Source organism: Enhydra lutris, unplaced genomic scaffold (assembly GCF_002288905.1).
Source record: "Enhydra lutris kenyoni isolate GAN:26980312 unplaced genomic scaffold, ASM228890v2 scaffoldscaffold2, whole genome shotgun sequence".
Taxonomy (NCBI): domain Eukaryota; kingdom Metazoa; phylum Chordata; class Mammalia; order Carnivora; family Mustelidae; genus Enhydra; species Enhydra lutris.
The window spans coordinates 8,493,394-8,507,825 of record NW_019154086.1 but is presented as its reverse complement, the minus strand read 5'-3'; the positions used below and the strand labels follow the sequence as shown (position 1 = coordinate 8,507,825).

General features: G+C 45.2%; 1 protein-coding gene across 1 annotated transcript; it reads right to left on the bottom strand.

Moving 5' to 3' along the window:
• Positions 1-7,199: 7,199 nt before the first annotated feature.
• Positions 7,200-13,374, bottom strand: LOC111152146 (MICOS complex subunit MIC26-like). The gene is made up of 4 exons (XM_022510501.1): positions 11,902-13,374; positions 10,862-11,704; positions 7,849-7,937; positions 7,200-7,461 (listed from the first exon to the last, which is right to left on the bottom strand). The coding sequence occupies exons 1-2, from the start codon at positions 12,129-12,131 to the stop codon at positions 11,335-11,337; spliced, it is 600 nt and encodes a 199-aa protein (XP_022366209.1). The 5' UTR covers positions 12,132-13,374; the 3' UTR covers positions 7,200-7,461; positions 7,849-7,937; positions 10,862-11,334.
• Between the last annotated feature and the right edge of the window lie 1,058 nt (positions 13,375-14,432).

The window sequence follows — 14,432 nt, the reverse complement described above, 5'->3', positions numbered from 1 at the left end:
CAAATACAGCCCACACTCAAAGGGAAGATAATTTGATTCTACTATTTGAAGACAGAAGTATCAATTTGAGGATAAATTTTAACACTATCACAGACAGGGTGTTCCCCATCTCACATTACTTGTTTTCCTATTAAAAGTAATATTAAGGGGCACCTGGATGACACAGTCCATTGAGGGTCCAACTCTTGATTTCAGCTCAGGTCTGATATCAGGGTCATGAGATTGAGCCCCACACTGGGCTCTGTGTTCAGCACTCAGTCCGCTTGTGTTTTTTTCTCTCCCCCTCCTTTTGCCCCTCCTCATTGTGTGCTCTAAAATAAATAAAATAAATTTTTTAAAAAAGAGTAAAGTTAAAATGAACATCTGTATCCCTTATTCATTTGTATGGATATAACATTAAAATAAATTCCTAGAATTGGAATTGCTAGATCAAATCATATATATATTTTAAAATGTTGAAAGCTATTAAAAATTGTCTTCTATTATAAATTAGTAACTTAGTACTAATTTACACTTTTACCATCAGTCTATGAGGGTGCTGGCTTTCTTGTATCTTCTCCAACACTGAGTTAATTATCAAAGTTTTGAATGTTGGACAGTTTGGTAATGAAAACTGCATATCATTGTTTTGCTTCTTTTCATATATTTGTTGAATTTTTAATTAATTTTCCTGTATATATTCATGTCCTTTGCCCATTTTTCTATTGTTTTTATTGATTTGTAAATCTCTTTATATATCAAGGAAAATCAGTCTTTTACCATATGTTCTGAAAATGTATGTTTTGAGTTTCTTTTTTTTTTTAAGATTTTATTTTTATTTATTTGACAGAGAGGTCACAAGTAGGCAGAGAGGCAGGCAGAGAGAGGGTGGGGGGAAGCAGGATCCTGCTAAGCAGAGAGCCCGATGCAGGCCTTGATCTCAGGACCCTGAGATCATGACCTGAGCTGAAGGCAGAGGCTTAAACCACTGAGACACTCAGGCGCCCCATTTTAAGTTCCTAACCGTTCCTTTTTTCTATATATGTTTTTGCCTCTTACACAGCCTCTATTGTCCGGATTTTCTTTTGTAACTTCTGGTTTTCATTTTTGCTGAGAAAGGCTTTACTCTATTCAAAATTATTTTTAAATGTTTTGATTTTCATGATTTCTTTAAGTCACATAATAGAACAATATGAATAATTTTAAGGGTCGAGGTGAAACTTCTCCTTCCCCCCCACCATATTTGCTATCTAGTGATCCCAGTACCACTTTCACACATAATTCATCTTTTTTGTTTAGAACTAATTTGAAATGCCTTTTTCATGTTTTAAATTCTGAGATGAATTTGAGTCCATTTCAAGATTCTCTACTCTGTTCCTCTTATGTTTATTTCCATAGTATGTATTCTCCGGTACATTAAAATATTATATAAATCTACAATTTTTCTATTTTATAGCCATATTTGAGGGGCTGCTGGGTGGCTCAGATGGTTAAGCATCAGCCTTCAGCTCAGGTCATGATCTCAGGGTCCTGGGATTGAGCCCCACATCAGGCTCCCGGCTGAGCCTAAAGGAGCCTGCTTCTTCTTCCTCTGCCTCCCCCACCCCCTGCTTCTCTCTCTCAAATGAATAAATAAAATCTTTTTTAAAAAGCCATATTTGAAAGTTTATTCATACTTAAAAAATAATACCAGATTACAGATGCAATTGACACACATTTTATAGAGAATTGGTGAAGCTATGTTTTCTATCCTCATCTGACAGTAAACCTGGAACTCTAGAGGCACTTGAAACATGTTGACTGAGCAAGCAAATCTTAATGTAGTAATCCTGGCCTAGGAGTTATAAGACTGGATTCTAGTCCCTGCTTTGCTTCAGGCTCACTGGTGACAGTGACAAGTGTCAAAGCTGTAGTCGAGAGCTAGGTTTCCAACCCCTCTCGTAGCTTGGTGTGGCCGTGCAAGAAGGCTTTCACTGAAGAAATATAAGAAAATATACCATGTGACATTTGTAGGCTAGGTCTTAAAATGTTGCAGTCTTCCAAGTGCTTTCTCCTCCCTGCAAGCTCCAAGTTGGGCATCCCTGAGACATGCTTTTGACTACGTAGACAAGGACAAAGTTCTAGAAGATGGTAGAAAAAACAGAACTTGGGACACTCAATGACTGTGTAGAGCAGAGCAGGTTGCATACACAATCCAGGCTGTCTCATGAGACATAACTATTCTTTAATGCACTATATGGATAGATCTCTGCTACAGCAGCTTTCCCCTTACTAATATACAAGGAAAGTTATATTCCAAAAAGAAAAGGATTCTGTGGTCAAACATGTCTGGGAAATTATGAGTTTAACAAAAATATACAGACTTCCTTCATGAAAGAGTTCTCAAATCCTTTAATTCACTAACTGAGATGAACAAAATGAGAAATAAAATACGTAGTATTTAAAAAAATATATTTAAACTTTTTTTTTTCCAACATGGGATTAACTCATTGAACTCTTACACTCTTCTGCCTATTTTGCAAAATATGCTCTGGGAAATGCTGATTTGGAGGATATCTATCTTGTCTGATTATTTCATAAGGCACAGCTGGTGTTCAGTGTGGACTCAGACAGCTTTCACAGATCCAGGGCTGGTTTCAGCTGGGTCACCTTCCTGTGGGGCTGCAGCATGCCCAGTCCTCAGCAGCATGTTGAAATGAGTCCCTTTAGTGGGCAACAGGCAACTCTAGCAAGCTATGGATGACTTGAATAACTGGCTGGAAGATTGTATCTGGTTTTGAATTCTTTTCCATTTACTCAAATAGAAGACGTAAGTTTCCTTATTATTTACCCTTTATTATTATTTCTGTTGTTTCTCTGAAAGGACACCTATAAGCAGAGCAAAAGTGTGGGGGTTAGCCAAAGGAGCCAGAGTGGAAGGTGAGAGTGGGCTACCACAGAGCACCCGGGGGCATCATCAGCAATGAGGACTGGTCCTGACATGGTTCCTCTGGTTGTCCACTGTGATGCAAGTTTTGGGGAGAGGCTCCTCAGGTGAGGCCCGGGGGTTTGAGCACTTTGCACTCTGCCAGTACCACCAAGTGTGGCTGGTTTCGTAAATTCAGAAAATGACTGATGTCCAAAGGACTGAGAAAGCTTTGGGCTGTTCCTATAGCGGGCACATGGCTAGTCAATGGTCAAGTGTTGAAGAGGATCCAAGTGATGCGTTTTCTGATAATTCTGATAGAATCCAGAGATTCTTCTGTCCAGCTCCGGGTCTTAAATATTCTCTTGGAGAAATGTATATGGTGATTGATAAGACGACCAGAGAGCCAAAGCAGAGAAGTGTGCTGAGAAACATACTCAAGACTGACTGAAAGAATGTGTTCTATAAAAAAGTGTGAAAATATGCCATCATAGGTTGGGAAGGACTCTACTTTCTTTAGACTGGGTAAACCTGTCCAGTGCTCTTCATGCAACAAAGGGCCCTGTGTGCTTTTAAAAGTCCCAATCTGTTAATTCACGGGTTTGGGCTTGTTGTAAAGCAGGCTCCCCACTTTGGGAAGGCATCCCCACAAACTTTCAAGGGGTTTTGCTTGCAGTTGTAGGTTATGATTGGTTCACCAAGAGCTCAGTTCCCACCGTGCTGGTCAGCAAAACTCCCCTAGAAGACCCCACAGGGACTATCCTCTGCTTCTGTCGGCCTCCTCTGCAGCTGGCCTTACTGGCACCTCACAGCTGGCTGGTCTCAACCCTCCTCCTTCCCCACCGATGTTTAAGAAGCAGGAATCAAAAGATAGAGGATGGAGGGACTCACCTCCAAGGGTAAGTGGGGAGGAGTGAATGGACCAAGGATAAAGCCAGAAATGAGCTGAAAAATTCCAGAAATGACAAGTCAGAGAACCTGCTAGGCTGTGACTGGAACGGTAAGACCAGGAAAAGCATTGACTCTTGAGGTTGCTTCCTACTCTCTTGCAGATTGGCTGTGTGGACCAAATGAGGTTCTATCTGTCAAGCACCAGGGCCAGCCCTAACGTTAGTGCCTTTCTGAACCCTGTGGCCTAGCAGCCTCTGTCAAAGCATCCTCCCTGCCATGCATCACATCTCCACGCCTCTGTGTCTGTGCACGACCAGGATGTTCTTCTCCTTCTCCATCTGGAGAAAATGCCTGCTCCAGGAGACCCAGCCCTGAAGTCAGATCATCCCTGACTACATCAGGAAGTCAGTAGCAGGGTTCCATGCCCCCATGTTATTTGTCACCCTGTGTTGTGATGATGTTTCCACATCTGTCTCCCCAAACTGTACTGAGAGCTTCTCACTCATCTTCATGCCTTCCTGGTCTTTCCTGATGCCAGTACCTTCCTGAGGACAGGGGTGCTCAGGAAATAGGTACTGAACAAACAAACAAACAAACAAACAAATGTTCTATGGCCAAAGTGGAAAACAATGCAAGTAGAAGGAAATAAGATTTCCTGTGGGTTTGGAAACAACTTTATTTTTGTGTTCAAACAATCAATATTGTAGTCTACAAATGTGAAACACACTCCATTGAGAAAGATATTTTATTGTTAGGAAAGGGGCACAAGAGGATAGCTCCACAACATAACTTCCTGAAAATTTTCAAAGAACACTCTGTTGGACAATTTTGCTGAAGAGCCTCTCCCTGATGGTCTGTCCCTTAGTCTCTGCCCTTTTTTGGCCATGTAGTCAAAGGGCTTCTTTATGAACAAAGTGAGATATTTATTTTTGTTTTCTTGAATTCTGAAGTGATTTTCTTGAGTCACATGGGAGACAGTCCTCAGATGTTTAAGAAGTTCCCACTCCATTCCAGAAACAAATCAGGGAACCAAAAACTTAGCCAGCTCCCACGTCCAGTGAAAAGCTAAAATCAAATCACGCTAACAATTTCAAAACTAACTAAATCCAAAACTAGCTTTAAAACTAAACGACTCTAGAGGTCAGGGTGCTGGTTATTAGCCTTGATTTCTTAGCTTTCAGCCCACCCTTCTAATCTCTGCTTTGTGGGCTGGGGCCACTCACCTCTTTTGCCAGCTGTTCCCTGTGAAGCCTGGCCAATAGAGCAGACTGACCAGAGGACAGAAGGGGGGAGAGGGACCTCTGTGCACCTGAGTTCCTGTCGGCATCCGCCTAGCAACTGGTCTGCACTCTGAGAGCAATATCTGGTTTCAGTTACCAACCCCCACCTGCCCGCCTGCTTCAAAGACACCAGCACCAGCTGGCAGCTCCCAGACTAACTTCCAGCTCCTGGGACACCTGTCCTATGGGGCAGCACTTCCTCCTCAGAGGACTAACCCCAGCTATGCAAGGCCACCTCCAATTTCTTCCTTTTGCTCCCTCAGCCCTTGGGCTGGTAGCAGCTTCTTGCAGTTAACATCTCCATGTATCACATTATCACTTTTTTCCCTCTTAAACTCTCCAATATCTGGATAACAATTCTTTATACTAAATTCTGTGTTAAAATAACTGATGTCATGTCTCTCTTTTGTTTGGATCCCCTAGACAAAGTAATTCTAATATTAAATAATTCTGAAAATAAATCTGAAAATGAAAGAAGTAAAAATACAGAACAGAAAAAAAAATTTAAGTGGCAAAGATGTAACTGAAAAGTAATAATTGAGAATAAATAACTGAAAATAAATCAAAACTAATATCTCAAAACTCTGAAAATGAAAAATTCAGGAAATATAATGTTCAAAAATGCAACAATTGAAAATAAAATAATTTAAAACCAAATAACTAAAAGATAATTAATAAATGAATATAAAAATAAACAACCCCACTCTAAAATAACGAAAAATAACTGTGACTATAAATAACTAAAACTAACAAGAGAAAAACTCTAAAATAACTAAAAACACTTTTTTCTGAAAATAATTCAAAAATAATTTTAAAACTTCCAGTGAGGGGCGCCTGCGTGTCTCAGTCATTAAGCGTCTGCCCTCGACTCAGGTCATGATCCCAGGGTCCGGGGATGGAGCCCCATGTCAGGCTCTCTGCTTAGCATAGGGTCCGCTTCTCCCTTTCCCTCTGCCACTCCCCCTGCTTGTGATCTCTCTCTCTCTGTCAAATAAAAAAAAAAAAAAAAAAAAAAAAAGAACTTGCAGTGAATTTTTAGTAGCTAAATAAGTAATAAAATATTTATAAACAAGTAACTTTAAAGCTATAAAATGAAATAACTAGAAAACTAAAAATAGAGGTTAACTAAAAATTAACTAATATAACGAAAAATAAAAAATAACTGAAAATAACTGAAACTAATTTTAAAACCAATAAATCTAAAACGAAATACCTCAGACATTAACTTGGAACCAACCCTCTCTGAAAGGATACAATCTTGGAACAAAGCAACACAAACACCACAGGAACGTTCTTGTGGGGATTCAGGGAGAAGAGCACAGGGCTGCCCCTGTAGAGTTTCAGCTCCTCCAAGGCTCGGGGAGGAGATTCTCAACGGATCTCCCCACTCCCGCCCAGGGAAAAAAAATGGCAACGTCTGAAGGCATTTTTGATTGTCATAATTTGGGTGAACGGGTGGGAGAGGGCTGTTACTGGCATCTTGCGGGAAGAGGCCAAGGATGCTGTGAAATATCCTACAATGCGTAAGACTGCCCTCCCCTCCCCGACATAGAATTCCCCAGCCCCCAAAGTCTGAGTGCAACGTTGAGAAACCTTGGGCAGAGCGGTCCAGGACTGGGCTTCGCTAACCTCTGCAGATGCGCGTAGAGCCGCTCCGGGGTTCGCGAGGTTCTCCGGAGTTCGCGGGGTTCTCCGGCGCTCGCGCAGGCGCTTGAACAGCCTCGAGGCTCGCCGGCCTCCACACCGAGTCCCCGCGCAGGCGCCTGTGGAGCGAGCTTGGGAGGTTGCGGGTCTCTCTGCCCACCGCCCGGAGGTTGCGCAGGCGCGTGGGGAGCAGCTTCCAGTTTCTCCGCGGCTCATACCTGGAGGGTGGGCTCCCCCGGCAAGCCGTGGACCCTTCCTTAGTCTTCTGGAAGGTGGTCGTGGCCCTTCCCCCGCGCCAGGGTGACAGATTCGGAGGGTCCGAGGCCCCTTGGCTGCTTTCTGTGTAAGGGTGGGCCGGGCCCCCAGCGGCCGCCGCAGCCTGTGAGCGGAACGAAGGCGGCCTGGGGGCCTCGGCCGAGCGGGGAGCCGCGGGGGTCTGGTACCAGTGTCAGTTCTCTGGGGAGAGGGTCCTCAGGCATCCTTCCCTTGCCCGCACTGCTTATGTCCGTAAGCTAGTTGTCCCCCGCCACCGCAGGGGCGAGCAAGCCAGTGGACCCTGGCTTAGTTTTGTTTGTTGTCCTGAAATTCAACAAGAGTCAGGGGAGCAACGGCTAACCAGTTCGCTTACTGTTTTTTCCTCTTTCACACTCACATGTCCTCATCGCCACCTTCTTTTTTCCCCTGGATGCTTTCTCCCGTTTCCGGGACAGATTTGGAGGTACACGTTTCATAACTGTCGTCCAACTGGAAAAGTCCGGAGAGCTGTAAGGGAGGGCACAGTGGTACACACTCAGAGTTGGCAATGCCGGGGAGTGCCCGAGCCCGGGCCAGGTGCGAGCAGTAATTCCCGGGGGCAGGTTGGAGCCCACCCTAGCTCTCCCACGTGGCCACGCAGGATTCCGGCAGGAGCCCCGTATTTATGATGAGAAACTAGTGCATTGCTAAGGAGACGGGGCCATGCTAGTCTGGGAGGGTCTGAGGCACTTTGCAGATTCAGTGACCTCAGCTTCTCGAGTTAGGCCTGGTCCTTCTGGGTGAGAATTATGAAAAGGGGGAGAGAGAGGAAACGGAGAGGAAGAGGCAGGAAGGAGAAGCTGATGGATAGGAATGAGGGAGAAAAATGAAAGAGGTAAGAAAAACATAAATTACACTCAGAGCACTGTTCTCCTTTTCCATTTCTTCTGCACCTTCAGTCTCCTCAGAGGTTTCCATGGAGATGAACTCTCTGCTGGAGCAGCCTTGGAGAAAGGGAAGAATTTGACCTGCTGTGTGGGGGAGGGGATGGCCGATGTTCCAGGCAGTTCCTGTCCCCAAGAACCCATTCTCCCCCATCTCTAACTCCCAATCTCCCAGGACCTGGACTGCCTCACCTTGGGGGCGGAAGTAGAGGTCTGTGATCTCCAGTTTCCCTCTCCCAGCTCAAAATTCTGTGAGTGTGTGTGACTGAGAAGACATGTCTACATGGTGCTCATAGTCCTACTCCTTGTCCTCCAAAAAAACGGTCATTGTCTTTTTGTGCTTGACGACCTTCCTGCCCTCCATCCTTCTTCCCTCCCTTCTTTTCCCCTTGCCCCCTTTTCTCTCCCCTGATTACTGCCCATTTCCCATTACCATGGTAACCTCTGTCACTGCTGTCCCCACGGGAAGTCAGAGAAGCAAGTACATCCTGCCTCTCTCTCCAATGAATTGATTCATTAATGGGCCAGTCATGTCACTGTGCACCTGTCATGTCCCTGGGGCTGCTAGACACTGAGGGGAACAGCAACACCCCAAACACTGAGCCACTCTTTTTGCCTGCTGGAGTGCCAGTCGGTCAAAAGTTAAGCTTCACATAACCCTGTAAGAGCTTTAGCTCCATTTCACAGATGAGAAACTGAGACGAGGGAGGAATAATCATTTGGCCAAGTTCTGTTGACTGAATGGCTGAGCGGCAGCTGAGTAATCCATCCCACAGGAATCTGAGTGTAGGACCAAGTTTCTGTTCAGGTGGAGATTGGGGTGAGGCCTTGAAGGGCATTAGCAGGGCATGGGGAGTGGGGGATCCTAGACACGGGAATCCCAAAGGAGCCTACAGTTGGGGGTGGTGGCACAGTTTTACCAATGAGCAGGAAGGGCACATGTGGGAACGCTTATACCTGCTGCCCAGAGACCTCCCAAGCTGCATTCTGGGGCCGAGGGCTCTCCCCAGAGCAGCCAGGCAGCCCCTTCCTGAAGGCCTCCAGGGACCCCACCTGATGCTGGAGGATTGTAAGGCAGCTGGACACAGTGCTCTCAGACTGCAGCAAACCTGGTTTGATTTCTAGTCCCAGGACATGGTAGGGTGAGGGGTTGAGGGTAGAGGAGAAACTGGTTCAGGGAACTGCCTCCCACTGCCCTCCCCCAGACAGGATTCAGGGGCATCCATCCACAGTAACACCCAGAGACATCTCTCTAGGGCAGTCATCCAACCCAGACCCCCTTACACCAGGGAGCAGACAGGGAGGATGAGGAATGGCAGTCTTGCTAAAAGGCTATAAGGGAAGACACTGGAGACATTGCTCTGGACCACCCTCTCCCCAACCCCCTGTCTGAACAGAAAGACGATGTCTCCAGGGTCCGTGGCCTCAGTGCCCCAGACAAAGCGGGGTGGGGGGGACCCCAGAGCCACCTGCTGGGAGGGCAGGGGTGGGGCCTGGCCTGAGGCCTCAGGCAACCATGGAGCACTCAGGGCCTGGGGGCGGCAGGACTGGGCGGCGATGGTGCAGCTTAGACACCTGACAGCCAGTTCCAGCCACTCTGCAGGAGGTGACACCTGGGGTAAAATGACGACCAGGCACTGGTAGTGGGTTTCCCCTCTCTTGTGGGCCCAGCCAGAGGAAAGGGGACCCTCAACCCGGCACAGGGCTGCCAAAGGGGACCTCTTGCACATTTGGCCACAGGTTGACTGCATCATTTCAAGGTCACCTGGGCCTTTTCCTGCCTTCAGGAAGGATCTGCCTGAGCCTGGAAAGAAATGATCTTCCCAGTGCTTCATGACCCAGATGCCACCTCCTGCCTGGGGACTGTCAGCACACAAGGCCTCCTTCATTCCTGGTACCATGGGTGAGGGTGGGGGAGGCCTGGAGTCCCTCAGGCCGCCCAGTTTAGTCTAAACCAAAGTTGTCTATACGCCTTAGAAGCAGCTCCAGAGAGATGCCCATTTTCCATCCAACACAGTGGACACACATAACACATCTCTGAAATGAAAACAAGTTTATGGAAAAATATTCCCCTTACAGGTATGATATTCTGATCTGATCTAGTCTGTTCTAGTCTACTATTGTATTTTACTCCATTGTGTTCTATTCTATTCTATCCCATTCTATTATGGGAGACAGAGGAGGAGAGGGACTGTGGAGGTGATGGGCTACCCCACAATCACCTTGTAAGACTCTTCAAGACAGAATTTCTTCTTACACAAACGGCAGCTGCTCTGAGCGAGCCCTCCTGCGTCTCCCCCGTGGGTCCCAGGCTCTTGGCAGCAGAGACTATATCCTATTCTCCCAGTACCCCTCCCCCCTGCCCCCCCAGCTCCTGGGAAAGACTCAGCATTCTCAGAACCAGCACACCTTGAAGAAGGTCCATCTATTAAAGCCGGAAGTGCAGGGGACAAAAGTGCAGCTCCCAGTCTGAGTTTTGCTACATCTCTGTCATTTGCATATTGAAGCCCTTCCTCCTGGATTCACTGGCCATGGGCTCTCAGGGGTCTTAGGGACTAAGTCTTAGTTCCTATAAAGGTGACAGCACTCAGGGGACCCCAGAATCTTGGGCTCAGAGTCTGACAGATCCTATGAGTGAATAAATGAAAGGCCCATTGTCCAGTGGTAGGAGCAGAGACTTTGGAGTCAGTGAGACCTGAGGGTAGTTCTGACTTTGTCACTCATTTACTAGCTGTGTGGTCCTGGGTAAGTCACTTGGTCTCTCTGAGCATCCGTTTTCTTGTCTATAACAATAGTGATAATAATATCCATTGCAGTTTTGAGATCAAGATTAAAAAAAGGGCTTATAAAGTAAAATGTCTGGTACACCTTAGGAATTTAATAAATAACACCTGTTATTATTATGGTTAATAGTGATGACAATAATACTAAAGAGAAGGTTTCAGAACAGCTGTGGGTACTTCAAATATGCTATTATTACTCACCTTTTGAGGAGATTTGTTTGCCATTGTCTTCACCCTCATCAATATCTGGAGGAGAAAACAAACTATAAAAGTAATAAACGGCTTTGAAAGGAAACAACATGTGCACGCACGCGCGCGCACACACACGCGCGAAAAACAAAACCAAACACATGGGTCCTCGAAAAACAGTCAATTTGATTACAGCAAATTTTTTTTAATTTGGAATTTTAATTATGTACATAAATAACAACATGAGAACGAGTTCTAAGGCTAGACATTCTCTCTAGGTGAAAGGATTTCCGATTAGTCCACTTGTAATATGGTATCACCCAAGATAACAAAGAAGCCTAGCATAGTTTATCCTGAAGAAGAAAGCCAATTTACTACATTCGGTACTGACTTCTCTGCCATTTTTCTGTAGAAATATTGGTTTACCCCATGGAGTTTTCAATGTTTACCTATAACTGATTAAAATGGGCAGAGCATGCAGCATTCTATTTATTTCCAGGTGAATTCTTCACATTTCCTGGCTTTTGAAAGTTCTCCTTCCACAAATCTTCTATGACTATGTATCCTCGTAAACCCCAGTCATATAATTTCTCCCCACTGACCTGGACAAATACGATGGCTTGTTGTGGGTAATAAAGAGAGGCAGCAAGTCCCATGAATCCAGGCAGATATACCAGCTTCTTTATTTTTGAGCCTCTAGCCAAAAGAAGTCCAACAATGCCAGCAAAACTGATAACACCAAGTCTTGGAAAAAATCCAGGAGGTGCATTTTGGAGATATTCATAGCTGCCTAACCCCCATTGAACCAAGCTCTGCATCTTAGGCTTAGTTTGGGAGTACATTTCCTGACACCAACTTTTTTTTTTTTTTTTTTTTTTTTGACAGACAGAGATCACAAGTAGGCAGAGAGGCAGACAGAGAGAGAGGGGGAAGCAGGCTCCCCGCTGAGCAGAGAGCCCGATGCGGGGCTCAATCCCAGGACCCTGGGATCATGACCTGAGCCGAAGGCAGAGGCTTTAACCCACTGAGCCACCCAGGTGCCCCCCTGACACCAACTTTTATACAGCTCGCAATAATGTCGGAGATGTGAAATGCTTTCCTCAAGTGGGGTCCTTGGCTCTTCCACATATTTAGAATGACCCTCGGGAACCGAGTAGAGTGAAAGCTCATTAACCTTCACAGAAGCTTTGTGAGGTGAGTCCTTTTTAGGTGACGCATAGACTTTGAAGGTGAGCAGACTCAGGCTGGCCGGCCCCACAGCCCTCTGAATTACCTTGAACATGTTGCTGGCAGAGGTGGCTCCTGCCGATTACAGCAAAATTTTAAGTGATAGTTGCATTCTTGGAAAATGAGCAGAATGGCTCTGGTACCAATCAAGGGCTAGTGGTGCATTGATTAGGTACACTCTGAGTCTCTGGGGCACTCCAAGTATATGTACCAGAATAAGCATGAAGAATGTTGGTGGAGAAGGATAAGAAGAATGGGCAAGGTGGGCTGTGAAAATTCATGCTAGTAAGGTCTGGTGTGTATTCTCTTTTCCTTCAGTGGATGATCTTTCTAGCATACATCACATAACTCCTAAGTGGTTTTGAGAATTTAACTTTAGCACTTAGTGTATAGAACTCTGAACTTTTATGTTGGTTTAAAAATTGAATGAAATTTATTGACATGTGAACCTATTAGTGAGTTTTTATTCTCATCAATATACACGTTTTGGGTAAGTTACTACCTTTGAAGATAAAATCATGCCTTTCCTTTGCTGTCCACTAGATGGCATAATGGGACCACTGTAGAGTCCACTTGTTCCATGGCTGCTCCTTACCCTGCCGATTTCAAATGGGCAAACTATTTTTATTTTTCTTTCAAACTGGATTTTTCACTATTTCCTACAATTATGCAAAACTTTAAAAAAAATTTTTAAAGAGTATGCACTCCTGCATGCTCGCACAAACAGGGTGAGGGGCAGAGAGAGAGGAAGAGAATCTCAAGGAGACTCCACACTGAGCATAGAGCCCTAACCAGGGTTTGATGTTAGGACGCTGAGATCCTGACCTGATAGGAAATCACGAGACTGACACTTAACCAACTGAACCACTCAGGTGTCCCAATCATGCAAAAATTTTTAAGGCCACCTCTATCACATTTTCACTTGAGGGGCAGTGGAGTGGAGACCTGGTTTAAAATCATGGACAAGCCTTTCCTTTCCTTCCCTGGAGGAAAGAATGTGGTTAACAAGTTGTTAATGATAATATGCAAACAGCCATCTAGGCACTAGTCTGAAAGCTTCATCTCATTTAATTCTCACAGTAAGACTATTCAGTATCATCTGCATTTTATCAAATAAAGGATGAAAAGGACTTAAGCACAAGGAAGTGACATAATTCATCCAAAAACCCAGAGCTGGGTTTGAGCTGTGAGCTCTTCACCACTATGCTGTGCTGTTAAGGACGGTCCTTCTCTGCCTTCTGGGAGTTAACTAATGGGGTCACCTTATGCCTAATGCACCCCAGCAGCTCTCTGCAGCCCACACGACAGGACATCTCCAGGTTATTGCCACAGGTAATATGCTGGATTAGGATTGTTTGCTTGATAGTAGTAGTAGTAGTAGTAGTAGTAGTAGTAGTAGTAGTAGTAGTAGTAAAAGTATTTCCATATAAGGAATCTCCACAATGTGCCTAGCACTGTGTAATACATATGGTACTCTTCAAGGTGGATTTTTTTTTTTTTTAAAGTAGGCTCCAATGCAGGGCTTGAACTACAACCCTGAGATCAAGACTTGAGCTGAGTTCAAGAGTTGGACACTTAACCAACTGAGCCATCCAGGTGCTCCTCAAGGCAGATTTAAAAAAAAAAAGATTTTATTTATTTATTTATTTGACAGACAGAGATCACAAGTAGGCGGAGAGGCAGGCAGAGAGAGGGGGGGAAGCAAGCTCCCTGCTGAGCAGAGAACCCAATGCAGGGCTCACTCCTAGGACCCTGGGACCATGACCCCAGCTGAAGGCAGAGACTTTAACCCGCTGAGCCACCCAGGCACCCCTCAAGGCAGATTTTTTTTAAATTCCAATTTTATTGATGTGGAAACTGAACCACCCAGCATCATGCAATAGGCTAAGATTGGCATAATGACCTACTTAGCCCTGACATCTGTGCCCTTTCTCCTAGCACCCAGGGAGCAAAATCTCTTGAGTGGTTATAGCCCTGACTGGAGAATATTGGAGAAAAAGTTGGGAATATGGTTGAAAGGTCAAGTTAGTGTCATTTTGGAAAGGCCAAAACCCAGGCTGAGGAGTTCAGCTTCAACCCTAGAGGACATGGGGTCACTGAAAGTTGTACATGGAAGCAGCAGTTAGCCTGATACATAGTAAGGGCTCTGTGGCTTTAGGGAAGAAGGCTCAACCATTCATTCAGTCAACATTTACTGGAGGGTGTCTGAAACCAGTCTCCTGAGTAGGTCAGAGGATCAGAGTTTTGGAGTTGTTTATCAGGACTCCTGCCTTTGACTAGAGGAGAGATGCCCCAGCTGGGTGTTTCAGAAGCTACTGGAAACTCTAAGCACTGTGTCAGATATATTCCATAAGTT